The following is a 25,234-nucleotide window of genomic DNA, read 5'->3' on the forward strand; positions in this document are numbered from 1 at the left end:
GGGCAGGTCCCGCGCGCGCCTGCGCGCCGAAGCGTGTCAGTTTCGGGGAGGACCGCGCGGGGCCGGTCGAGGCGGGGTTGGCTTCAGATTTCACATGGTTTCTTCGGACAGGGACATTCTGGAGTTTGGGACCGACTTCTGGCAGACGCCGGCGACGACTTCTCGGCCCAGGACCCAGTTACCCCGCCGCCCCGCCCGGCCGGTCGCCACTCGGCCTGGGTTAGACGGTCCCGGGGGAGCCGCCGGGGCGGGGCTTGGCCGCGGGGCGGGGCGTTCCCGCCAAATTCGGGCGCCAGCCCCGCGGCGCGGCGGTATCGCGAGAGCTCGCGGGCGGCGCGCAGCTCCGGGCAGCTGCTCTTCCCGGCCGGCGTCGGCGGCGCAGTGCGCAGGCGCGGCGGGCGGGTTTCCCAGGGCTACAGCCAGCGCCGGCGCCGCCGTGTGCTCGTCCGCCGCCCTGCGCCATGGCGGGCTGCGCGGCGCGGGCTCCGCCGGGCTCTGAGGCGCGCCTCAGCCTCGCCACCTTCCTGCTGGGCGCCTCGGTGCTCGCGCTGCCGCTGCTCACGCGCGCCGGCCTGCAGGGCCGCACCGCGCTGGCGCTCTACGTGGCCGGGCTCAACGCGCTGCTGCTGCTGCTCTACCGGCCGCCGCGCTACCAGGTGCAGACCGCGCGGGGCCGGGGGCGCGGGGGCGGGGCGATGCGCGTGGCTCCTTCCCCCCGGGGTGGGGCCCGCAAGAGGGGCTGCCTCCTCCAGGCGTGTTGTTTAGCCGCAAGTTCAGGCGGCAGGAGGGACCCTGCCTCGCCAGGCTCGGGGGACGTGGGGCGCGGGCCCGCTCCACCCGGCGGAGTGGGTGGGAAATTGCAGTTGGTGCGGTTCGGCAGCTGCGACAGATGCGCCGGCGTGGGGAATGAGCGAGCCCACGGGTCCCTTTATGTAATTTAAGGTGTAGAGACCTACCTGCTACCAAGTTTGAGGTCAGGGGCCCCGCAGTTTCGTGGAGGGGGCTGGGCGCAGAGGCGCGGGTGCCCCGACCAGATTCGCTGCATGGACTTGGGAGAATCTGGCCAGTTAACTAGGTTCATACAGTTTTCCCACAGTCCTGAGTAATGATAGCAATAATAATGATAGTAATGGCAGCTAGAACTTACGCAGCACTTACTCTCACGTACTTTACGTGGGTAATCCTAAAAGGTAGGTACTACTATCATGCCCATTGTGTAGGTGGGGAAATCCGAGGGCCAGAGGGGTGTAGTTTCTTCCGCAAGGCCACACAGCCAGAGAGGGGTGGGCTTGGGATTTGAACGCAGGCAGCCCTGCTTCACCCTCTTAACCTCTGAGCAGATCGGCTCTACATGCTCGCCACCGTCTGCTCCTGCAGCCCGGAACAGCTGGGTGACTGAGCTTCTTTTGGGCCCGTTTCAGATAGCCATCCGCGCTTGTTTCCTTGGCTTTGTGTTCGGCTGCGGCATGCTGCTAAGTTTCAGCCAGTCTTCTTGGAATCACTTTGGCTGGTAAGAAGTACTTCGCGAATAATGGTTTTGAGTTGCCAGTGGGGGGGATCAGACGGTCAGTAGTGCTGTTTCCTCCTCCCTGACTGGCTGAAGGCTGTTTAGGGTTCCGTGGAAATGAGGTCTCTAGCTTCCACCGAGATGCCGGCATCTCAGACCTGGTGCCCATTGGTTGGTTCTGTTGCAGGCAGAAACAGGTCTCCCTGCCTGGTGCCCTGCTCACAGGTGCCCTCCTCAGTAACATGAGGAGCCCTTCCCGGAAGAGAGTCCAGGTCCTCCGCGACGGCGTGGGCAAGGCTCTGGCTCGTCTTCACACACCTTTTCCGTCTCTGATTTCTATTAAGTGACATCTAGTGCACCCTCCACAGCCAGTGTAGGATTTTTCCCTACACTATGATTTCAGTCCCTTGAGGCTTCTAGTCCCTCACCTGGACATGAACCAGTGGCTTCGAGGTAAAAAGCTTTACCTCCTATTATCAACACTCTGAGCCGTCGCATCCTTCTTTGCTGGAATTATTTCAGTTTTGTTGAATTTTTGTATTCAACATACATCACTGCTTTATTTTGATATTTCTCTCCTTCCTGTTTTACTGTGCGTAGGGTCATTTTTTTAAAGGCTGAGGGGTCCATAATGGCTTCCTAACCTGTGTTTGTTTGCCTGTAACATTAAAAAATGTAGTCCCTTTGAAACCCCACTTTCTGCAAACCTAAGGGAGTCATGCCACATAGTGTGCCTGGTGTCCACTTTCAGACAGGTGACGACAGGACCACATCATAGAATTCAGGGACAGTTCACCAGACCCAAATCCATACTGTGACTTGTGGCTAACCTGATTCTTTTGCCCTGACTTAGCTGTCTTTTTGTTTTTAAATAGGTACATGTGTTCCCTGTCATTGTTCCACTATTCTGAATACTTAGTCACAGCGGTCAACAATCCCAAAAGTCTGTCCTTGGATTCCTTTCTCCTGAATCACAGTCTGGAGTATACAGTAGCTGCTCTTTCTTCTTGGATCGAGTTCACACTTGAAAATATCTTTTGGCCAGGTCAGTGTGCTGCCCTACTTTCCCATCTGGAGGGGAGGAGGGTGTCTTCCTCTCGGGCCTGGGGACAGTGACCTGGGTTCGCCTCTCAGGTGTAATCTCCCTGGGACCTCCGTCTCCACTAAGCTCTTTATAAAGGACGAGCTCCGCTTGTGGATTCCGCTTCTGGATTTTGAATCGAGGACGGGTTGACCTTTTGCTTTAAACCTTGCATAACGTAGTGCGCCGTCTAATATAAAGCTCCAGCCTTCGATGGTCCTCATTTTATAGGCAGAGGAGATTTTGGCTCTGTTCATTTTCTGTGAGTTGAGAAATTTCATGTGAAGTTTTTATTAGCAAAAACCTGTGCATCTGGCACCTACTCTCAGGTCGAACTTTGCACAGCGCATGAAATAAAATATATGTGGTTCCCAGGACTCTCTGACGGGCCAAGGCAGGAAATGCTGGATGCTTCTCTGCTTCACTTAGCTGTGCTTGTGTCCAAGTGAAGGATGGGAGTGTGTGGCCGGGGGACGTGGACTGAGAGCCCATCAGCCCTGCCATGGCGCTCTGATTGGCTTGTTGGCACTTTGAAATAAACAGATGAACAGCATAACTTAGGAGAATGTGTTTTGCTTATAATTAAATTTTAACGTGATGATGAATGCTAAGTGCACACTAGCATGTTTCCTAGTGTTCCTGTCTTTGGAAAAATGAGTTAATTTTAAGTATTCAAAGGGGGGAGCTCGACAGTCCAGTTTCTTCACTTCCCGTTTGTCACCGACGATGTCTCTCCTGCAGAACTAAAGCAGATCACGTGGCTCAGTGCCACGGGGCTGCTGATGGTGGTCTTTGGAGAATGTCTGAGGAAAGCGGCGATGTTTACAGCGGGGTCCAATTTCAACCACGTGGTGCAGAATGAAAAGTCAGAAACCCATACTCTAGTGACAAGCGGAGTGTATGCTTGGTTCCGGCACCCTTCTTACGTTGGATGGTTTTACTGGAGTATCGGAACCCAGGTACAGTATCAGACATGACACAGGTCTCCCTTTTACAATTTTGTAATTGACATATAATTCATATACCATAAATCATTTCAAAGTGTACAAGTCAGTGGGTTTTAGTGTTTTCACAAGGCTGTTGGTCCTCTTTAAATAGGTACATGTGTTCTGTCATGTTTCAAGTGATAGCTAAATAAAGGTCACAAGAACTGATTTAGTCCTTAACCTCTTTTACCGTATACCTAAGATCTGGACATCCTCAATTTGTAGGCTCTTGGTGATTCCAGGTGCTGTTACCCCATTTCCCATACCCTTCTCTGCCTCTGTAACTTAGATCTGGAGCACCCCAGTGAGGTGAGGACAGAGATGGGGCTTTGGGGGAGAGCCCTCTGGCATGCAAGTGGCAGCTTAGCTGATTTTCATTAGGAGCTGCTATTGGTGAGGCCATGGTCACATTCTAGGTTTAATGTGAGCTGTGTAGGTTTATTCTGTCTCTGGCTGCAGACCGAGCCTTGTTTCTTGACCGTTGTCCCCTGAATCTCTTCTCTTGGTCCTAGAAGGACTTTGCCAGAGAATGTGATCAGAGCTTAGAAAACTCGTCACCTCTTTGGGAAATCCAGTCTGGGCCCCTAAGTGTCCCATCGGCAGTGCATGGTCCACGGGAATTCTCTGGTGACCCCCAGTGGTGGAGTAGGGCCAGGTTACCCCCCCAGCATTTCTTTTAAAACTTGCATTTCTGAAACTTAAGATCCCCGTATTAACAATCATATTCCCTGGGAACACATCCATTATAGTTGAATCATGTAATTTGCCATAAATGCTAACTATGTGCCTAAGTGCTCTGGGACTGAAGAGTTTTTCATACCTCTTTGATTGTAGATGTTTTTACACTGACTCAGCTTATACATGTGTGAAAATGGAACAGGCCTTTCCTGGAACAGTACTTATTGTGTATAGAACACTCCGTTTTCTTATTATTAATTGTAGTGCTGTTTATGATGCCCTGAATTGAATTCATGGCTCAGTAATGGGTCGTGGCCTCAATTGGGAAGCCTGGCCACCGGGCGTGCCAAGAAGCTGCCCATGTCTGCCGGCTGAGGGCACAGGCTCTGGGGTTGCTGACCCAGCCAGCCAGTCCAGGCTCTTACCTTGGCTGCTTGGCTTCCCTTTCTTCCCACATTAAGTGGGGACAGCAGCACCACCTCAGAAGTTGGCTGCGGGGGTCAAATGGCTTATTGTTTTAAAGGGCTTAGCATGTGCTGGGGACACGGTAGGCACTCCATAAACAGTGATGAGAATCAGGAGTCGAGGGCGTGTGGCTGGTTCTCTTGGTGGGAGTCACCCACTTGGGGAGGACCTGTGTCTGGAGGGTCACTCCAAGTGGGCAGGGTGGGTTAGCAGCAGCTTCCCCCAGAGCTGGGCGATGCTCTTGGCCTGGAAGGACTGTTTGGGATGGATCAGTGGGCAAGACGTTCCTAAAAGTGGAAATACCACGAGTAAGGAGGTGAGAGGCAATCAAAGTAAATGTAGCTGAGCGCAGGGGCTGGAAGAGGTGGGCTGAGGCGCTCCTTCTCCAGGTTTAGGTGTTGGAACGACCTGAGCAGGGGAGTGGTTTGATGAAAGAAGTGACTTCGGAAGTTCGGTTAAGTGGCAGTGTATCGGGTACAGGGCTAGGCTTTGGGGGCCAAGGGCAAGGGACCAGGTAGCTGTGAGCAGGGAGGGGTGCCTTAGGATGCGGTGGGGCAGGAAGAGGCCGGGCTGAGCCGTGCGGGAAGGCAGTGTGCACGGAAGGGTCATTCACACATGGGGGCCAGAGGAGGAGGAGTCGTCACCCCAGCCTGAGGGTTGAAATCCAAGAGGTTGATCTTTCCTTTTAATTTTTAGGTGTCTCTCAGGTAAGAGGAACAGCAGCAGAGGGTATGAAGGAAAGCTACAGGGATGAGTGTTTAGTTCTAACGTGACAGTGGTCATGTGATCTCACTTAACGCCATCCTGGTCCTGACTCTCAAAGACACTGATAGTATTTCGGCAGTCTCTTGGCCCTTGGCAGGAAGTCCTCTGTGAGTGTTCGAGAGAAGCAGATGCTGCTGCAGCTCGGGTGTCGCGTCACTCTGACACTGATCAACTTCCTCTTCCCTCTGTCAGGTGATGCTGTGCAACCCCATCTGTGGCATTGGCTACGCCCTGACAGTGTGGCGATTCTTCCGTGATCGAACAGAAGAAGAGGAGATCTCACTGATTCACTTTTTCGGGGAGGAGTACCTGGAGTATAAGAAGCGGGTGCCCACAGGCCTGCCTTTTATAAAGGGAGTCAAGGTGGAGCTATGACACAGCAGGGGCCGGGGGCCTCCCAGTCCGTGCAGCCCAGGATGGAACTGCCTCCTGTTGGCCACTCTGCAGAAGGGATTTTCTTAATCGTTTTATACATCACCAGTTACTCTTCTGGAATATCACTCAAGACCAAACGGTCAGAAGGCCTTAGGACCAAAGGACCCCCGGAGCGATCTGTTCTTGGGCTGAGTTAAGGTAGGATATAAAGATGGACAAGAGCAAATAATAGCAATATCCAACAGTGCCCCTCCAGAAGTGCCCTGGTGAAAACCCAGGCCATGCTCCATCCCCCACGGGGCGACAGTGTATGTGGGTTGTGACCAGGACCCCTCGGGAGAGGTGGACTCACTGTCTCGCTCGTCGAGGAAGGCTTCTCCAGCAGGCAGGGGGATGTGAGCGCCAGTGCTTATTAGCGTTAGGAACACATTCAAAATCTTTAAGTGGAAAACACAGACAGCACAGCTTTAACCTCCTTATTTCTGTCTTTACGTGCATGAGCGTCTATACCGTTTTAAAGATACTTCGTTATAAAGCACTTTGGCTCTTCCTATATTTAATCATATTTACATATCTATTTTTTATAAATAGCAGTATAAATTCAAAGGGGACTCACTGGTGTTAATAGCCCCAGCTTTTATTTGGCAGAAAGGAAGCATGGACACCTCCAGGCACTTTGGCCAAGTGGCTTTGTGTCACCAGAGCACCCCAGGCCTGGGAGACCGTGGGCCCCTGTGGCTTTCCGGGGTCTCCCGAGAGGAGGCAGTTATCAGTGACAGGCATGTCAAAGATGTGTCATTTTTCCTTTATCCAAGAAATGCTTATTGAACGCCTGCTCTGTGCAAGGCATTGTTAAACTTTGAGAAATACTGCTCCCCATTTACTTGGGATTTTATTGTATTTTCCCATAGCTTGTATTTTTGTGTTTGATTTAAATCTTTTAAGTATGGATTTCTACGTTCTGTTCTCAGAATTCCATCGTCCCTAATGCCATTTCAAACTGTCTTTTCCAAAAGCGTTTGAGAGCATATACAACTACAAAATTCAAGCAAGTCGACTCATAAAAGTCTTAAATAGAGCAAATAATCTCAACAGTATTGTTTTTCGAGTTTGGGGCAAGTGATGGGCTTTATGAGTCAAACATAGAAGTTTTAAGACGCTTGGTTCATTCTGGACTAGATAGGAACTGTTCTCAGTGTGAAACCCGTCCCATGCATTTCTGCAGTGGCGCCAACTAAGTCGGCGGCAGCCCCCAGCGGGAGCGCTGCTCCGCTGCCACGCACGCCACGCGGCTTTCGAGGAGCCACTTAACCTTTCTGTGCCTAGACCTCCCCATTTGTAGAATGGGGTCGATACCACCTACCTCACAGGGGTGTTGTGAAGACTTAGAAGAACAACGTCAAACGTTTTTAATACTTAGAGAAATGACATAAATGAAGTCTATACTGTATATGACCTACACAACGGACATTTGGTTAACTGTACCAGATACTGGAAATGTGTGTTCAAAAGAGCATTTTACCAACTCAAAATATTTACTCATTTCTAGATTTTATGGCCTAATTAGTTTTTTTGTTATTATGTATACCAAAGAGGTTTACGGGTTCTTGGATTGCTGATATGACACTTGCTGGTGTGAGAACTAGACAGACTCGACTGTCAGCCCCGGTCAGGGTCTGGCGGTCAGATTCTGGCCAGGGCGGCTGCTCGAGCCCTTGGCAGCAGGTTCCTCTGGCATGGACACGCCCCGTGGGACGGCAGCATGCACTTACTCTGTCTGGGAACTTGAGTTGAATCAGTTCTAAACTTGTTCTCCAGACCACGCTGAGTGAAGTGAACTCCACTCTGTAGGATTGCAAATGGAGGAGGGCGTGGCTGGGGTTTTGGCAGCCATCCCCAGCTCTCTGAAGGAAAGTTCCTTCTTGCTGCATCTAGCAGGATGGGACCCAACTTTCCTTCCTACTAGTGGCCATGAAGCTGTCTTTTTAATAGATGGAGAGGAGCTCATGACGGCACTGGCTTTGTGGACCGGCAGGCTGGAGGTGTTGGCTTTGATGATCTGTACTCCCTCCCCCTGCCGGGTCCAGAAAGCCCGCCTTCCTGCCGGGCCGAGCTCAGAAGGTGGGCCTCAGTGTTTGCAGTGAGATGCTGCCTGACGTTATATTCTGCTCTGCTGTGAAGGCAGGTCCGTGGGTGGAGGCAGGGAGAGAGCATTCCTACCCTCGTTCGCAACCCCAGGGCAGAAGTCAGCAACGACTTAGAGATGGAGATGAACTCCTTAGGGGCAGGATTGGGAACGTGATTGACTTTCATCCAGCACTGAGATCCTCAGATTATTTTTAGCTTTATAAATTTAGCAGTGACAGTGTACACGGCAGAGAATCAGGTTAATGAGGTACAGGCTTTTTGGGTATTCCCAAAAGCTTTTGGGTAAAGGCCACATCACCAGTTCCCTCAAATTAAGAAACCATCAAGAGATTTCTTCTTCCATTGCAGGTTTTAAAGTGGAGATTCTTAAGTGGAAACCAGGCACTGCACAGAACAAAGCCACTTTGAAGCAGCGTAAAATTCAGCATTTTATGAGAATTTGTAGGTTGCAGCTGAGAATGGCAGTTTACAAAAAAAGAGGTAGTGAGTGGGATGAGCCTGGCAGAAAGCAAAAGGCAGCATACCCCACCGTCCCTCCATTGGTATCAACTGCTTCTTGAGCCTAAAATGTAAACTTCATTAATCCTTCCCATTTATTTAACACTCTGGGTGATCGACATGCTTGGGGAACTGTCCCCACATGTGTGTTCATAGGTTCGGCTCAGGGGTCTCGGCCCCAGCTCGTTTGGTAGCAGTCCCTCCGGAACAGGTACAGTAAACCACTGACCCTCTCTGCACTTTCTTACTGCCTCAGATAGCGCTGTCTCCCACCGTCTTTTGCGTCTGTAGTGGCCTGGCGAGGTTAGGCAGCCTGACCTCTCCAGCGTGGTGGGAGAGGCTTGCTCTCTGTCCTGCGTGCAAGCTTGACGCCTTGTCCTTGTCCCCTGGGCGTGGTCCCCAGCGCTCACTCCCTAGGAAGCCCTCCCATAGCTAGGAGAGTAACTTAATGGAGTAATTCTACTCTTCTTTTTACATGCAGAAATGTTGATTTAAATATTTTAAATTGGATTTTCTTTCACAGGTACTGATTATCCTTTCCAATTCTTAAATAAAACTGTACTTGATTTCACTATCAACGATGGTGTGATTGTGTGGGATGCAGAAACTCTTAAGATCACGTCACTTGCGGCTAAGAAATGTCCAGAACCTACAGCATAAAACCAGATGTATTTTGCCTACTTGATTCAGTTCTGAGTTCCCACCTCTAACCAGATTGTAATGACAAGTTCCTCCTGCCCTTCAGGCTCCCGTGGGAGTGTGTGATGCCTGGAGTGGGCACGTGAGGGCTCTGAAACGGCAGGCGCAGAGGCCTGGGCTGTTGGGGCGACTGATGTGTGAATGTACTGACGTGCGGGCCTCCCTGGTGCGTAGGAGCCGTTCGCTGTTTGAGCCACTGAGTCAGGCTGATTTTTGCTGAAAATGTGACTATCTGGGCATCATTTTGCCTCCCAAACTTTAAATTTTAGGTCATTCAGGTAAATTTTCCTTTTTCAGCATTTATTAAGTTGCACTCGATAAACAGGATACTGTGTAGGAATGGAAAACTAGAGAAAAGTTGCTGCAGAATCGTGCTCTACTCTCGATAGATGGTGAGCACAGGAGAGGATGGCAGTCTGGGAAAGCAGTGGAGAAGTGGCGATGGTCACCGTCTCCTGCCATGCACGTGCCCGCCGCTGCGCCGCTGCTCCTCTGCTTTCCACGCTCGGCCTTTGCCGGAAAGGGAGAAAAGCTGGAGCGAAGGTTTTCCCTTTGGCCGAGTCAGTGCTCAGATTACTGGGTGGACCTTGCCAGCGATGCCCCGGCTAACAGTGGGGCTGTGATTCGGGGAAGCTGGATCGCTGGGAGGCACGGCAGGTGCCGCCCCGAGCTGGGGTCTTGTTTTCTGGGACTCAGACCCGCCCTGCCTGACGGGAGCGTGCCCACCCGGCGCTCTGCACTAGGGAGACGCCGGGTGAGCAAGGGGCTTGAGGCTGGATGTTCGCTCATGTCACGTTTTCCGTGTGGACGGGCACTGCGTCCCAGGTCAGTGTGATGAGGACCAAGACTTCACAGGATGTGGACACAGGGAAAACGAAGCTTAGCCCACGCTGAAGAATCTGAACTTGGGCCTGCCAGAGGGCTTCTGGGCTTCTGGGCTGATAAATGACTCCCCTTTCAACACATGATGGTGATGGAAACAACCTCCTCTTAAACGTCGTGGTGGTGATGTATGTGTTGTAAAATGCCCAACCCCCTGGGACCAGTCCTATCTGCTAAGTGGGGCGCTCTCTCCGTGTGGGGACGTCACCCCCGCTTCTTGGTTTGGGTCTGTGAGGATCTTTATTTTTCAGTGGAGGCTCTTCTGTGAGGCTGTTCGGAGTCCGGCTGTTTGCTCTAGGCTCTGAGGTCTTCTCCCTCTTTTCCGTGACACTTACCGGATCATTCCTAAGGGAATACTTGGACATGAGCTCTTGTACTCCGCCCCCCATTTCACTGCACCCCAGCACTAAAATCCACTTGGGCCAAGGCTTTCGGAGTGGAAAGCCTTTCTGGAAGGCACCAGTGGTGACCACATCTTCAGACCCAGAACTGTATGTCTCCTGAAGGATTCTTAATCTTGTTTCTGATGATTTTTAGTTGCCAAAACATCAGCAGTTCAGACTGTTTCAGCAGCTTTTGACAACAAGCTTTGAAGTGACACTCCCCTGAAGCATCAAGCTGAGCTAAGCGTGGTGCCAGGGAGGGTGGGACTAGTTTGTGCTCCGTCACCAGCCCTGCTGTGGCTCTGGACCACAGCACGCCTCTCCACGCCCTCTGGGCTCTTCCAGCTCCAGCTTCCTACAGCTCCCTTCTCCGCCCCGTGACTTAACACGTTTTACTGGGAGCAAAATACTGCAGGGTCAGCCTGTGACAGTGACGTGTCTGCTCCTGCACATTCTTTCCTTCCTCTGCCAAGTGTTTTGGCAGCCACTGTGGTTCCAGTGACCGGTGATGCTCTCACCAAGAAACAGTCCTCAGTCACTTGTTCTCACAGAAGTGTATTTGCTCACTTGGCGGAAGTACCTGTGGCTCTTGGGGATGTGAGCGGTGCGGGCAGCAGCCACGGCATCCAGAGTCATAGAACACGGGTCATATGTGTCAAAGTCACATCTGTCATCTAGGAAGTCACTTGTTTGAAGTCACCGTCCAGATTAAGAACCATATTTTATAAACTGAGGCCCAGCTGAGGCTGCAGAGCTGGTCAGGGACAAGCTGGGGTCTGTCTTCGTCCTGTCGTCTGTAGCTCTCTCTCAGATTAAATCGTTTGCTCCCTGGTCTTGGAGGGACGTGTTTACCTGGCCTGGGTATCGCCGCTCACGCTGTCCTCATACATGTTTTGTGGATGCTCTGACTGGTCATCCGCGGGTGCCAGAAACCTGCGCCGGAGAAAGCAGTTACCAGGAGTCTTGAAGGAGCAGAGCCAGCCCACTGCGTGTCCTTAAGGTCACCCTGCACAAGAACCAGACTTGGGCAAACACTCAAGGGCTTGCCCAGGGACTCGGGCCTCAGATATTTACGAGGGCTGGCGAGTCGCCAGGGCCGGGGCTGCAGTAGTGGACGAGAGAGGCCGGGCCAGCTCCGTTCTGGTTGAGGAGCCGTGCCACGGTTGGGAAGGAGGCAGCGCAGGCCCAGGCGGTGGGGAGTGACAGTGAGAAGGCCTGCTATATAATAGGGTGGTTTGGGACGGCCCCGCTGTTGACATTCAAGCTGAGGCCTGAGTGACAAAGATCCACTGGACGCTCTGAAGCGAGAACGTCCCAGGCAGAGGCCCGGAAGCGGGAGCCAGTCCAGCCCTTTGAGAACTGAAAGGCCATCGTGACTGAGGCGTGAGGGGCCGACATGGTTAGAGTGGGCAGGGAAGGTCCCGAAAGGGCTGTCAGGCCCCGGCGTGATGGGAAGCAGAGGCTTTCAAAAGACCGCTGGCTGTGTGACATGCTGGAGAGGTTGGGCGCGGGGCGGGGACGGGGGGTGGCGATAGTGGCTTAGACTGGGGGTGGCAGTGGAGACAAAGCAGGTAGAGTGAGGCAGAATCGAGTCAACAAGACTGGGGATGGGTTGGAAATGGGCTGGGGGAAAGAAAGGAATCCAGGATGTCCCCCAGGCCTTATACTCGAGCCCCCAGGTGACTGCGACGCCGTTTATTGAGGTGAAACAAGAGTAGCGTGTTCCAGGGAGGAAACCGAGTTCTGCAGGCCGTCGTGGGATTCGAGGTGCCTGTGAGACATCCCAGCAGAGACCCCCAGGAAGGGGCAGTGGCGATGTCTGGAGCTAGGGGGAGGGATTGGTGGTCGTCTGCATCACAATGGGGTCTTACAGCCAGGGGACCAGATGCAGCCCTTGAAGGAGAGGCGGTAGGATGAGAAGAATGCCTGGGACTAAGTCCTGGGGAAAAGTGACACTTGGGCATTGAGCCGCGGAGGCAGAGCCGGCCAATGAGACGAGGGAAGAATGGCTGGAGAGGCAGGAGGGACACCAGAGTGTGGAATGTCTTGGAAGCAAGAGGAGAGCACGGCGAAGACGACGGACAGTCCACGCTCAGGAGTGCTGCTGAGAGGCCACGGGATGTGGCCGAAAGGTTGCTGACGATGGCAACAGGAGCAGATTGGGGGGCGGGCGGGCTCAGGTGGGTGCGTGTGGTTGGAGGCTGGGGTTGCAGTGGGTTGCCAGCAGTGGGAGGGGAGGAAACAGAGGCAGCAACCCCAGACATCTGGAAAGGAGGACCGTGAAGAGGGGCAGGGATGGCCTCCCTCCTCGCCCCCAACCTCCAGGAGCTGGGCTCCAGCCTGAGCTCCTCTCCGTTTGCTGATACTGGCTGCGGAGGCCGTTCCCCTGCAGACACGGCTCTGCCAGCGTGCCGCCCCTTGCAGATAGGCAGAAGCACACTCCTTGAAGCAGAGCACACAGTGAAAGCACGCAGATGATAAGAGCAGGGCTTAGCATGTGCACACAGTATGAACAAGCTGGGTAGGCAACACCCAGAACGTTGCCTCCACCCAGAGGCCTCCCAGGATAGTCACCAGCGCCACTGCCAACACCAGCCAGAGGTTAGTCTGCCGGGTTTTGAGGTTTTATAAATGGAATCATACAGTATCTGCAGTAAACTACTTCGAATGTCAGCCTAGGAGGAAACATTGCAACTAGTTCTATGTGGACAGAGATTTGATCAAAACTGTGCAAAAGGTATGCTAGGTTTAACCTCTCAGTGTGACGTGTTAGAATAGTCACTTAAGGGGCTGGCCTGGTGGTGTAGTGGTTAAGTTCATATGCTCCATTTCCGCAGCCCAGGGTTTGCAGGTTTGGATCCTGGGCACAGACCTAGCACTGCTTGTCAAGCTACGCTGTGGTGGCATCCCACATAAAATAGAAGGTTGGCACAGATGTTAGCTCAGGGCCAATCTTCCTCACCAAAAAAGAAAAAAAAAGTCACTTAAAAGGTGGCCTGTCAGTTCTGGATCTATATGGCAATTGCACACACACACTCTAATTTTCCTCCTTCCCGAAACTATTAAAGGGACCAAAACAACAAGGGGGAAAGAAAAACCTCTCCAGGTTGAGAACTGGAAAGGATAACATCAAAATTTTGGGAGCTGGACAGCATGTGGATGAGTGGTAACTAGCAGATCTGAGGAACCTGAGTTCGAAGCAGACAGCAGGACGAGCTGAGGCTCGACCACACCACAGAATCCTCAGGGGTCCAGAAACTGGCACCTCACCCCTGCAACAGGGAGGGTGGGGCTGAAATAGGAAGGCCCATGACGGTCAAGGTCCCCTCTCCCCCACTCACAGAAGTCTAAAGGGTGAGTCTCTGAGAGGGTCCACCCCACAGGTGAGGGCTCCTGAAAACCAGAGAATCAGGTGTGCATGCCAGTGCTCCAGACAGTGACCTTCTAGGAAGGAAACGGGGAGGAGACCTGCCATGGACACTGGGGCATTCCAAAAAGCAGCCACAGAAGCCCTGCCCCCCAGGCCCCTTCAGGGAAGCACTCCCCAGGTGCTCAGGGCTTCCAGTCTGCTCCCCTCCCCCCAGATGCTAATATGAGCAGAAGCTCAAAGATTTCCTGAGATCTAAGAAGAGCTTTTTTGTTTTGTTTTGTTTTTAAGGAAGATTAGCCCTGAGCTAACATCTGCCGCCAATCCTCCTCCTTTTGCTGAGGAAGATTGGCCCTGAGCTAACATCCATGCCCATCTTCCTCTACTTTATATGTGGCAAGCCTGCCACAGCATGGCTTGCCAAGCGGTGCCACATCTGCACCCGGGATCCAAACCGGCAAACCCTGGGCCACCGAAGTGGAACGTGTGCACTTAACCGCTGTGCCACCGGGCCGGCCCTGAGAAGAGCCTTTAACATGGAAGATGGAAACCTACGCAGATGAAAAGTAACTTGTAAACAAAAGCCTTCCGGGAGAAGGACACTTAAAAACCAGACACAAAAACACCTATCTGCCCAAAGGGGAAGATGCGTGTCCATGAAACGGCAGAATGCTGAGGAAGAACAGTCAGGGTACAGAAAAGAGCTCCTGGACATGAAAAACGAACATTTAAAAAGCTCCTGGACAGTAAAACCAATTCAACATTTTAAAAAGAGCTCTTAGGGGCTGGCCTGGTGGCACAGTGGTTAAGTGCACACATTCTGCTTCGGCGGCCCGGGGTTCACCAGTTTGGATCCCGGGTGCAGACACGGCACTGCTTGGGAAGCCATGCTGTGGCAGGCATCCCACACATAAAGTAGAGGAAGATGGGCACAGATGTTAGCTCAGGGCCAGTCTTGCTCAGCAAAAAGAGGAGGATTGGCAGTAGTTAGCTCAGGGCAACTCTTCCTAAAAAGAGCTCTTAGAAATTTTCTTCAAAAATAAAGAACTCATGGGCCCTGACCTGTGGCCGAGTGGTTAAGTTTGCGCGCTCTGCTTCAGTGGCCCAGGGTTTGCTGGTTCGGAACCTGGGTGCGGACATGGCACCACTTATCAGGCCATGCTGAGGCAGCATCCCACATTGCCACAACTAGAAGGACCCACAACTAAAATACGCAACTATGTACCACGGGGCTTTGGGGAGAAAAAGGAAAAATAAAATCTTTTAAAAAATAAATAAGTAAAAACAAATAAAGAACTCAATAGAAGGGTTAGAAGATAAGTGAGGCGATCTCCCAGAAAGGACAGCAAAAAGACAGAGATGGAAAACAGGACAGAGAAGGGAAGGTATTCAGAGGGCCAGCCCAGGAGGGCCAAAGTCCAATAATGAGAATTCCAGAAAAAATCAACTAACTAGTTCAAAAAGAAATATGCCCAAACTGAAGGACAACCTTGGAAGCTAGAAGACAATAGAGTGATGCCAAAGGAAAATCATTTGCAATCTAGAATTTCAGTCTAGAATTCCATACCCAGCAAAGCTATTGGTCAAGTGTGAAGGCAGAATAAAGGCATTTCAGGCTTGTGCCAAAACATACACCTCTTGCACACCCTTCCTCAAGGAGCCACTGGGAGCTGGCTCCACCAAACCATGAAAGAGGGAACGTGGGATATAGGAAGCAGGAGATCTCGGGCACGAGCCCAGCAAGTGGAGTCCCCAGGAGGGTGGTGGAGGGAGAGCCCAGGCTGGCCGCTGTGCACCAGACATACAGGGAAAACAGCCCACCCTGGGGACCCAGTGACTTGAGAGACGGGCACATTGAGGACCTGCCACCAAGATCCCTCTCCCTCTGTAACATCTTTTGATGCCCACATACGGTGCTGAGAACCTGGTCTAGGTTCTTGTCTAGACCTGGCTTAACCACATGCTAAGGAAGTTCTGCTCTCTCCTCCATGTCCTGCTGCCTGGATCAGCTGAGGACCCTCATTATACCTCCAAGAAGTATCTTCTCCTTTGACCTACTCCTGGGGGCTAGAGGTGGGCGATTGTGTGCCTAGAAGCAGAAACTCAGAGCAGCCCACTTGCTGTGTTTTTTCTTTCTTTCTTTTCTTTTCTTTTTTTTTTTGCTGAGGAAGATTCGCCCTAAGCTAACATCTGCTGCCAATTTTCCTCTTTTTGTATGTGAGCTGCCACCACAGCATAGCTACTGACAGACAAGTGATGTAGGTCTGCACCTGGGAACTGAACCCAGGCCGCTGAAACAGAGTGCACCAAACTTAACCACTAGGCCACTGGGGCTGGCCCTCACTCTGTGTTCTTGCAGATGTCCACCTGGTCCTCTGCCTAGATGCCCGATTAGAGCCCTTATGACCTGGCCCACTGACTTCCCTGAAAGGGGCTCTTCCACTGTGTCATGCCTTTCCCACACACATTCTGAAGTGTCTTGGCTCCCCTGGGAACACCTCCAGTCTCACCTGGGCTCCAGCCGCTCCTTCACCTTGGCGATGGAACGAACATAGGGCGTGATCTGCTTGGTGACGGTGGTCAGGTAGGCATTCTCCTGCTTCAGCTGGAGAAGGTCATGGAGCTGGGCTGGGGGGCCAAGGCCAGAGCATTGGGTCTTGGCTTCAGATTTTAACTCTCAAACCTCACACCTAAGTATCCCAACTATTTCAGTGATCACCTCTTTAATCAAAGAGTGAGGTCAGACTTGCGGGGGCATTCTACTTACTGAATCCTGACCTCAGATGCATCATTTTGGGGCCAGTTGGCAGCTGTGAGGCAAAGTCAAGAGCTAAGGGGAGGAGCATGGGGGTTGGTGTCTGGTTAGTGGGTAACTCATTCCTGCCCCTGCTAGCACGTGTGTTAGCTCCAGGACAGGGGTGCACCCAGAAGCAGCTGCGTGGGACCTTCATAAATCTCCTGCTCGTTCGCCACCCGCTGGGAGGATTCCTCCCAAATCTGAAAGAGAAAGTAAGCTGGATGTCGCATGGGGCGAGTTGTAATTTCCATGGTGGCATTTTTGTCCTCTAGCTACTCAGAGCCTTATGGGACCCCTAGCCAGTTCATGTGGTTCCAGGCAGCAGACCAGGTTCTAGAGCCTGGCACATGAGGGCCCCATGGGGCACCAGGCCAAGGTCCTCGTTCTCCCCCTTCCTGTCTTGGAGTGGCCCATGTATGTGCTGACGGTGGGGCTGCAGGCGAGTTGGGTGTCTTGGGAGGGGCTACCTCCTGGAAGACCGCTCTCATGCCCTCCACGGAAGTGTACTCCGAGGCGATCTGCGCATCCACCTGCAGGGACTTGTGCAGGATGTCTCCCATGATCTCGGCCTTGATGAGCGAGTGGTGCTTGGTGAGGTCCCGGTGCAACTCCTGCACCTGGTCCTTCAGGTTCTGCATCTCCGTCTGCAGGCGCTGTGCAGAGAGCCCGTGTGAGCACCTGTGGTTCCTGCAGGCTGTGTCCACTGCCAGGGACTCAGAGGGATGGCTTCCAGGCTGGGTGACCAGGACTAGATTAGGCCATCGCTGCACCTTGATGAGGACAGGCTGAAGCCTTTCCCAGCCTGCAGGTACCTGGCCCCCCTCACCTGGTAAGAGTCCTCATAGTGGCGACAGTGTTCCGTGAAGGGTGTATCCTCGCCCTCGGCCAGCAGCACCTTGGTGCTAATGGACCGGTGCAGCGTGGGCTTTTGGACTGGCGACTTCAACATCTTTCCCACCGGGGAAGGGCAGCTGGGCCCCATCAGCACCTTGGGGCCTGAGCCCCCTGCTAGCCTAGGGGGAGAGCCAGTGTGGATGCAGGTGTGCGGCTGGGAGGGTCTGCCCCCCATCCCTGCAGCCTCCCAGGGCTCTCTCAACCTGGACGAACATCAGAACCAGGTGGGAGCCCTGCAAAAGCCTGATGCAAGGCCGCACCCAAGGCCAGGACATCAGCTTGGTATTTTAAAAAATCTCCAGGGTGATGTCAGTGTTTAGAAAGAGTCCCTCAGGATGTCATCAGGGCTAGTCCGGAGTAAACGGTATCTTCACTCACACACACTGGACCTTGCCAGTTGGGCCTGATGCCCAGTCTCCCTTGACTGCGGCTCTGGGGCCTTTGGCACACATGTCCAGCTTGGGTATTTCTCCCAATTCCTCCTGGGGAGGGGAGGGAGGTGTCTTTGCTCTCCAGTCTAGGGCCCCGGAAGTCAGGCCCCACCCCAAGCTGCCCCTTCCCTTCCATCCTCAGGCACCACGCCTGGCAGCCGCAATCGAGGCTGGTTGGGGGCAGCCCCCACATCCTCTCCGTCTTCCTGGAGTGGCCGGGGTAGGCTCTGCTCCAGGTCTGCCATGGGCTTCCCATCTGAGGCAGCCCTGACGGCTGTTTCTCGGCTGGGCGGACTCGCCCTCCCCCGTGGCCATCGTCAGTGCCCAGACCCTGCGCTGGGAACTCAGCGAGGCGGAAAGGCCGGTGCTTGGCCTTTCCCAGCCACTTGGCGGCCCTCCCTGCCCGATGGGGACCTTGTGCCATCCGGGTCCCCCCACCCTGGCCCGTCCCTGTGGCGGAGAGGGCACCCCCGCTGCTCACGTGTGGGGGCCACCCCCGGCACCTGCCGCCCCGTGCGGTGCCAGCAGCAGCAGCGGCTCCAGGCAGCGCGCGAACTCAGCGCGGTGGTCGCTGGCGATCTGAGGGGTGGGACGCGGCCATGAGGCAGCCTCCACACCCTGCCGGCCTGGCCCCCGGCCCCCGGTACCCGGGCCGCCTGCGCACCTTGCTGCTCTGCGCCGGCCGGAGGCGGTGCGGCCGGGTGACGACGCCCTGCAGCCTCTCCATCAGCTCCTGCGCAGGCGGGCGGGAGGGCGCTCAGGGGTGGAAGGTGGGGGTGACAGCGAGCGGGAAGGCCCGAGGGCAAGCCTATCTTTGGCAGTTTACCTGATGTCCGTTGGAGGCTCCAAGCCGTCCCTGAGACTGATCTGGAACCCCACCCCACCCTGCCCCCAAATCCACAGGAAAGGTTAAGGTAGCCAACTCCAGTGGACAGTCTGCAGGTGAGGGAGTGGAGGCTTATGTTCCCTTCCAGGATTGCTGTCCTTTTAAAAGGGACTCAGCTGGCCCCTTGAGGGTTTGTAGATGATGGCATGGAGGAGGGAAAGGTAAGCCCAGGGACCCCTGTCCAGTCCTCCAGGTGACAGGCTGCCAAGCCCTGAGATGGCAGTCATGGGTGCGCAGGATGGGCTCCTGGTGGGGAGGGGAGACCCTGCAGGAGCTGGGGGTACTCACGTAGCCCAGGTCCAGGAACTCGGCCTTGTTGGCCAAGCTGAGAAAGGAAGAGCAGATGACCAGGTGAACCTGCGAGAGGGACACTGCTCAGTGCCTGGCCCGGGAAGGTGGCCCTGGGGCCGGGGTGCCCAGCTCTGCACCCCTAGCTCCCCTTACCTGCAGGGTGGGCAGCAGAGTGGCCAAGTGGGCGAGCTGCTCCTTGAAGGCCTTGTCCTTCTCTTCATATTGGCTGGGGGAGGGGCAGGCAGCCTCATCTCCAAGGGGAGGGCTGCCCACCCCCACCTAGGGGGGCCTCAGAGCCGGGCAGTTCCATCTCCCCACCAGCTTTGTGTGTCCTTCCCTGTCACCCTTCCGTGCACCCTGAACCACTCTGCCCTCCTCATCAGGTGGACACCTGGATGTCTTGCTCCCCAGGGAGGGGCGGGGCCTGCCCAGGCCCAGGCTGTGAGCTAGGTATATGGATGGAGGCCAAGGGGCAGGGGGTGGGGACCCTGCCACCACTCACCTCTGCACAGCCTGCAGCAGCAGCGCTTTCCTCTCTGCCAGTTTGTCCTGGGAGAGACAGTCTGCTACTGACTGAGCATCCCAGCCCTGCCACCTCCCAGCACCCTCCCACTCCCCTGGGCCCCAGCCACACAGCTGGTTGGGCTGGCTATCCCTCCACCCTACCTGCCCTGCTACCTGAGCCAGAGGCCTTCCTTCCTGCATCCCACTGCCTGAGAGCCCTATGCCCTCACCTTAAATGTCACCTCCTGGGGGAAGTCTTCCCTGACCACCCCCCCAACCCCCCACCCCTGCAGTACCAGCCTCGGGCAGGCCCGGCACGCCCTCTGGAATTCTCCCCAAAAATGATTAACTCCTGGAAGTAGCTCAGTGCTTGGGTCCAACGCTTGCAGCCCTGCTACACTGAAACTCCACAAGGGCTCCCTGGGTCTGGGCTAGGTCGTGGTGCCAGCCCACGGCTGATGAGGGCGCTCGGCCTATGGCTGTCATCCCCCCTACGCCTCACCTGCATGCTGCCGAAGAGGGCATGGATGGCAGCCTCCTCCTCGGCGGCGCTGCGGCGCACCTCCTCCACCATGGCCTGCAGCAGCGCGATGGCCTCCCGCGTGGCCGTCTGCAGGGCCTTCACGGCCTGGGGACAGGGCGGCCTCAAGCTTGTGGACGCTCTGGTCCCCGAGCCGGCCCCAGCGCACCGGGCACTCCATGCTCACCAGCACCGCCTGCTCCAGCCGCTCGCAGCCCTGCACGTACGCCGACTCGAGGTCCACGCAGTGGGCCCGGCTCTCCCTGCCGGGAAACCGCGAATGAGGTCCGCTCCCCGCAGCCCCCTGACCCCCTCACCTCCCGCTCCCTCTACCCACCCCTGCATGTCCCGGAAGCAGCAGATGCACAGCAGCGACTTCTTGTCCGTGGAGAACATGATGTAGGGCTCGGCGTGCAGCGCTGCGGCGAGGGGGGCGGTGAGGGCTCGGGCAGGGCCTGCCGGCGGCCCGGGTCCCGCCCCTGGTCCCGGTCCCCACCCCGCACGCTATACTCACTGCACTTCGGAAGCACGTCGCGGCTGCGCTGGCCCAGTGCTACGATGTCGTGGCACGCAAACATGCGTGCCCGGTGTGTCTCGTCGCGGCAGCGCGCGCACAGCGGCTGCCCGCACGTGTTGCAGAAGTACGTGGTCTCTGCGTCCTGCAGACAGACCTGGGGCTCAGCCCGCCCAGGGGCCGCTTGGAAACTGCAGCCTCTGCATGTCATTGCGCGCCTCGGTCCCAGCCCGGTAAGGTACGTGGCCAAATGCAGCCCTTTCATGCAATCCCGACGCCCAGCGCTCTAATATACCCAGTTTACAGACGAGAACACCGAGGTTCAAAGAGTAGGTAAGTAGGTCCAGGGAGGGGCAGAACCCCGAATGGGCTTGGGAGGTGGTTACACGGGGTGGGTGTGGAGGCAGCGCAGAAACTGCATTGGCAAAACATTTTACCTACAACAGAAATGTGTGTGTGTGTGTGAAGATTTCTCAAGCCCCCCTTGGCACCCTCAATAGTAACCAAATGTCAGTGCTCCCCTTGGCCATCTGGAGTCAAAACTTGGCTGGGAGGGGAAAGGGAACGAGGGCCTGCTGGTTCCCTTCCCCAGGCCAGACCCAGGGCTGAGTCCAGGACTTGGGCTATAGCTGTGGCATTGACCCCAGCAAGGGCTATGAAAGCACAGACCCCAGCTTCTTACTTTGGCATTCAAGGCCATTTTCTCCCCTGCTCTCCCTACCTCCTGGAGGTCACCTGTGACTCTGTGTCACACATATCCCAGCACTTGCCCAGCACACCTTGAGCTTTTGCTCCTAAAGGGCCATCCTCCCAGGACTCAGAATACCCCAGCCAGCCTCCATAGGCCAGAGTCCCAGGTGCCCTTCACAGCCCAGCCCAAAGCCCAGACTCTGCTTCTTGGCTTTCCTAGACTCAGGGGCAGATTGCTGATCCCCACCAGCACACTGTCCTCCCTTCCCCTTGGGCTGTAGGCAGCTGTGCACAGTGGACCCTCAAGGACCAGCACTGGACTGCCCTTCCTGTGCCAGTTCACAACTCCACCCTGAATTGGGGACCAGTAAGCGCTCCCCAAATTACATGGCTTGAACCTCTGTCGCCATCTGGCTATTGGCTCAAGCCACTTGTTCTGGGCCCCAGTCTCCCCATCTGTAAAATGGGGCCCACATTTGGGATCCAGGGTGCCTTAGAGAGGTGCTGGAGAATCCACTGATGGGTAGTCCTCTGAGGACATGTTGGGCGCATACTGCAGCATCAGAGCCGTGCAGCCGCACACCCTCGGCTCCCCGCCCCCTGCCCAGGCGCCCTGCCTGCTTGCTGCACTCCAGGTCGCAGTTGGCACAGCACACCACCTCCATGCCATCCCCTGAGCTGTCCACCAGGAACTGCAACAGCCGATCCACTGGAGGGAGGCCACTGGGGCCCTTCACCACCGTCTGGTGTCTGCGGAGAAGCTGCAGCCAAGATCCAGAGGCCCCTTCCCCATGGCTCCCTACCTCCACTCCCACCCCCCACATTCCAGGCTGGAACTAAAAATAGGGCGGGAGGTGGGGTGCCTGCAGGCCTGGCATCTGCTATAAATATTTCAGCCAGTGCTCACTCTGACCCTGTCCGTCTCCCTGCCTGCCCAGGCCTGGGTGAACGGTGGGAGGCCATGGGGTTGGTGACCCTGGGTGTCAAAGGCAGAGGCCTCCCCTTAACCCTCTCTCACTGCATTGGGCAAATTTAGCCCCCCAACCCAACCTGAGCCAACAGAACCTGCTTATGTTGCCCTGAGACTTCAGGGACCCCCAAGTGAGGTACTGGGAGTGTCTGGATGCTTTGCTGAGACCCGGTACTCCAGCAGTGCCCAGCTACACGACTAGGCATGCGCTCTAGCCCAGCACTTGCCCCCTGACCTTCTGTGGGAGGCCTTGGGCCCCTAACCCCAGGCCTCAGCTAACCTAATCTGGCAAATGGGCGGGAGCCTGCGCGTTATCCCGCGGAGAGGTACCGGCTGGGTGCCGCCTCTCCAGCCTCCTCTGCCGGGAGGGAGTCGGAGCCTTGCCCTCCTTGCACTTAGATCCCGCCCAGGCGGAGCCAATCTCCCCTCCTGGTTGGGGGTGGTCCTGGGGGCTTCCAGCACTCACTGGCACAGCGGGCAGGCGAGGCGGCCGTCGGCGGCGCGGCCGCGCAGGCAGCCGGCGCAGAAGTCGTGGAAGCAGTCCAGCAGGCACGGGCGCTCGTACTGTGCGTGGCACAGCGGGCACACGAGCGGGTGGCCGCTCACGGCGTCCAGGGCTCCCGGGCCCTCCGGGGGCGTGAAGATAGCTCCCGACATCTGCGGGGACAGCGCAGGAAGGCGCTGCGGGGGCGCGGCCGCGGAGGCCAAGCCAGCTCCCGCGACCCCTGTCGCGGCGCCCGCTCCCTCCTACCTCTCCGGCCTGGACCCGACGGGGCGTCCAGCGGTCGTGGAGCGAGGAGCAGCTAGGCCCGGGGCTGGGGTCTGGCGTGCCCGCCGCAGAGAATGGGCAGGGGGGCGTGCGGAGGGCCGGGCCCTGTGCCCGCCCTCCCAGTCTCTCCGGCACGGCACCCGCTGTGGCCCTTGAAGGTCAGGCTGCAGGACCGGCAAGGCTTCCTACCCAACGCCCGGCCTCCCCTGCCTCCACCTCTCCCACCTCCCCTCACTCCCACCGCAGGAATTCCCCTCCCAGTGTCCTCTGGGTGACCTGCAGAGGACACCCCTTCGGTGCCGGCGCTCCATGGCTCGGGCTCGGTGCTCCGGTCCACCCTCCCCAGGCCGGCCGCTGTCCCGCGGCTCCGGCCACCGACACTCCGCCCTCCGCCCGGGAGGAGGAGAAGAGGCCGTAGCTGGAAGGGACGGCGCCAAGGGTCCGAGCTTCCGACTGGACCCTGCCCTGGATGACAGTGCCCAGATCACCGAGCGCTGGAGCGCCTGCAGAGGCGGCGGGGGGGGGGGCGAGGCCCCTGGCTGTGCGCTCAGAGGTGCAGGGGCTCCCTGGCAAGGCCAGCTCCCTCCCGCCAGACTTGGACAGGAACGGGAATGGGTCTGCGTAGCCCCATTTCCTCGACGGCCGATTGGGGAGCGCCAGAGAGCAGCGGACGCCCTTCCGCAGACGCCCCAGCATCTGAGAGAGCGCAGGAGAGGCCTTCGAGTCCCTGGCCTGCCTTGGCTGGCTCCGGGCTCTCAGCCAGGTTACCGACCTCTCAGAGCCTCAGAGCTTGGGTAGAACAGGGCATCCTCCACGTGATGGAGTGAGACTTCAGTGGAATAACGCAGGTGAAGTGAAACGCACAGCCTGGACTTCCAAATGGTTGAGGTCTCACCCCTATTGCCAGCCTAGTCCCCAAAAGGGGTAGGTTTGGGTGGGAGGGTGGGAGAGGAGGCTCTGAGCCTTTCCAGCAGGGCCCCTATGCTGTTCTTGGCCTGGTGAGTGCCCGTTTATCCCAGTGTTATTTTCCTGAGTGCCCCTCTCCCTAGGCCAACATTATCTGGTGTGTTATTCTGAGCTCTCAGAAAGCAGCCCCTGTCTCTGCCCCTCTTGCAATCACAGTCAAGCCTGGAGCCTGACCCACAGAAGGTGGTCAATAAAGTCTTACTAATCAGTTAGAAAAAACTCAGAGACAATATTCAAGCTGGGTTTTGAAGGATGAGTAGGAGTTTGCCAGTGGGAAGAAAGCAACTGAATTCTAGGCAGAAACTACTTGTTCTTTTAAGGGTCCTCCCTAGCCCTGGTTCCATTTGTGCTCTAAGTCATAATAACAATAATAACAATGGCTAATGTTTTTGGGCCAAGATACTAATCAAAGTTCTTTTACTTGTATTAACTCATCTAACTCTGACAACGACCTTAGGTGGTAGAAAACATTACCCTAGTAAGGGGTAAAGCTGGTATACAAGACCGGGGGGTGCTTTAGAAACGAAGGCTTCATTAGTTTCCCTTTGGAGGGGCAGTAGGAGATAGATGTTTGTTCCTGATACTCGGACTTATTTAATCCATCCATTCTTGTCTTCGTCTAATCAAGTAGCATTTACTGAGCATCTGCCACGGGCCGTACACGGGGAAGGGAACACAGCAGCCAAGGTTAACCAAGTGCATAAGTGAACAAGTACAGTAATGCCAGGCTGCAGTAAGGGCTCTGAGGAAAATAACCAGGATGATGTGGTGGAGGGCAGCTGGGGGGAGCTGAGGGCACACTCATGGGCAGAGAGGGGTGCTGAGCCTGAGACCCCAGAGGATGAGAAGAAATCAGACATGGGAAAAGCCAGGAAAAGTTCAAAGCAGAGGGAACAGCAAGTACAATGCCCCAGAAGTTGGAATAAATTTAGAGGAAAGAAAAGGAGACCAGTGTGGGTGGAGATGGAGGGACTCAGTGTGGGCTGAGGATGGAGAGTGGGGTGAAGGTAGAGAGGTGAGTGAGGGGAGGGGTGTAGGGAGGAGGGTGGGAGGGGAGAGTGGGCTGGTGGCGGGGAGAGTGGTCTACTTGGTGCTCTAGATTAGAGATGTCAAGGAAGCCACTGGCTGTGTGAGTCGAGAGTCCAAGGAGGGCTTGAGGCTGCACACA

At 55.6% G+C, this 25,234-nt stretch overlaps 2 protein-coding genes across 13 annotated transcripts; one reads left to right on the top strand and one right to left on the bottom strand.

Annotated features, from left to right (window-relative positions):
* Window positions 1–9,081, top strand: ICMT (isoprenylcysteine carboxyl methyltransferase). Of its 2 annotated transcripts, XR_002806354.2 has the most exons (6): window positions 1–656; window positions 1,422–1,510; window positions 2,383–2,552; window positions 3,330–3,547; window positions 5,675–6,055; window positions 8,354–9,081. XR_002806354.2 is itself a non-coding variant. In XM_005615158.3 (5 exons), exons 1-5 carry the CDS (start codon window positions 462–464, stop codon window positions 5,855–5,857), a joined length of 855 nt encoding a protein of 284 aa, XP_005615215.2. In that variant the 5' UTR covers window positions 1–461; the 3' UTR covers window positions 5,858–9,081. The 2 variants fall into 2 exon arrangements, 1 of the variants encoding a protein (XP_005615215.2); XM_005615158.3 differs by having other exon boundaries at window positions 5,675–9,081.
* RNF207 (ring finger protein 207) lies at window positions 8,421–23,849 on the bottom strand. 11 transcript variants are annotated; one of them, XM_001496668.5, is made up of 18 exons: window positions 23,083–23,849; window positions 22,798–22,988; window positions 21,979–22,111; window positions 20,672–20,816; window positions 20,495–20,576; window positions 20,345–20,420; window positions 20,140–20,265; window positions 19,636–19,682; window positions 19,287–19,359; window positions 19,131–19,199; window positions 18,621–18,689; window positions 18,438–18,535; window positions 17,458–17,644; window positions 17,099–17,284; window positions 16,780–16,831; window positions 16,345–16,462; window positions 11,320–11,400; window positions 8,421–10,429 (listed from the first exon to the last, which is right to left on the bottom strand). In XM_001496668.5, the coding sequence occupies exons 2-18, from the start codon at window positions 22,986–22,988 to the stop codon at window positions 10,258–10,260; spliced, it is 1,905 nt and encodes a 634-aa protein (XP_001496718.1). In that variant the 5' UTR covers window positions 23,083–23,849; the 3' UTR covers window positions 8,421–10,257. The 11 variants fall into 11 exon arrangements, 8 of the variants coding, with proteins under 8 accessions (XP_001496718.1, XP_014593122.1, XP_070117195.1 ...); XM_014737636.3 differs by having other exon boundaries at window positions 17,099–17,365; XM_070261094.1 differs by having other exon boundaries at window positions 21,979–22,122; window positions 23,083–23,294.
* Window positions 23,850–25,234: the final 1,385 nt, after the last annotated feature.

Source organism: Equus caballus, chromosome 2, assembly GCF_041296265.1.
Source record: "Equus caballus isolate H_3958 breed thoroughbred chromosome 2, TB-T2T, whole genome shotgun sequence".
In the NCBI taxonomy this organism is placed as follows: Eukaryota; Metazoa; Chordata; class Mammalia; order Perissodactyla; family Equidae; genus Equus; species Equus caballus.

What these genes read in the sequence shown, in the direction of transcription:
- ICMT (XM_005615158.3), top strand. Translation starts at nt 462, where the DNA reads ATGGCGGGCTGCGCGGCGCGGGCTCCGCCGGGCTCTGAGGCGCGCCTC. An exon ending in TGAAAATATCTTTTGGCCAG is followed by an intron (nt 2,553 to 3,329) that starts GTCAGTGTGCTG and finishes TCTCTCCTGCAG; the next exon opens with AACTAAAGCAGATCACGTGG. An exon ending in ACTGGAGTATCGGAACCCAG is followed by an intron (nt 3,548 to 5,674) that starts GTACAGTATCAG and finishes TCCCTCTGTCAG; the next exon opens with GTGATGCTGTGCAACCCCAT.
- RNF207 (XM_014737636.3), bottom strand. Translation starts at nt 22,988, where the DNA reads ATGTCGGGAGCTATCTTCACGCCCCCGGAGGGCCCGGGAGCCCTGGAC. An exon ending in CCCTCTTCGGCAGCATGCAG is followed by an intron (nt 19,683 to 20,139) that starts GTGAGGCGTAGG and finishes TGTCTCTCCCAG; the next exon opens with GACAAACTGGCAGAGAGGAA. An exon ending in GCCGGGGGTGGCCCCCACAC is followed by an intron (nt 17,645 to 18,437) that starts GTGAGCAGCGGG and finishes CTCTCCCCCTAG; the next exon opens with GCTAGCAGGGGGCTCAGGCC.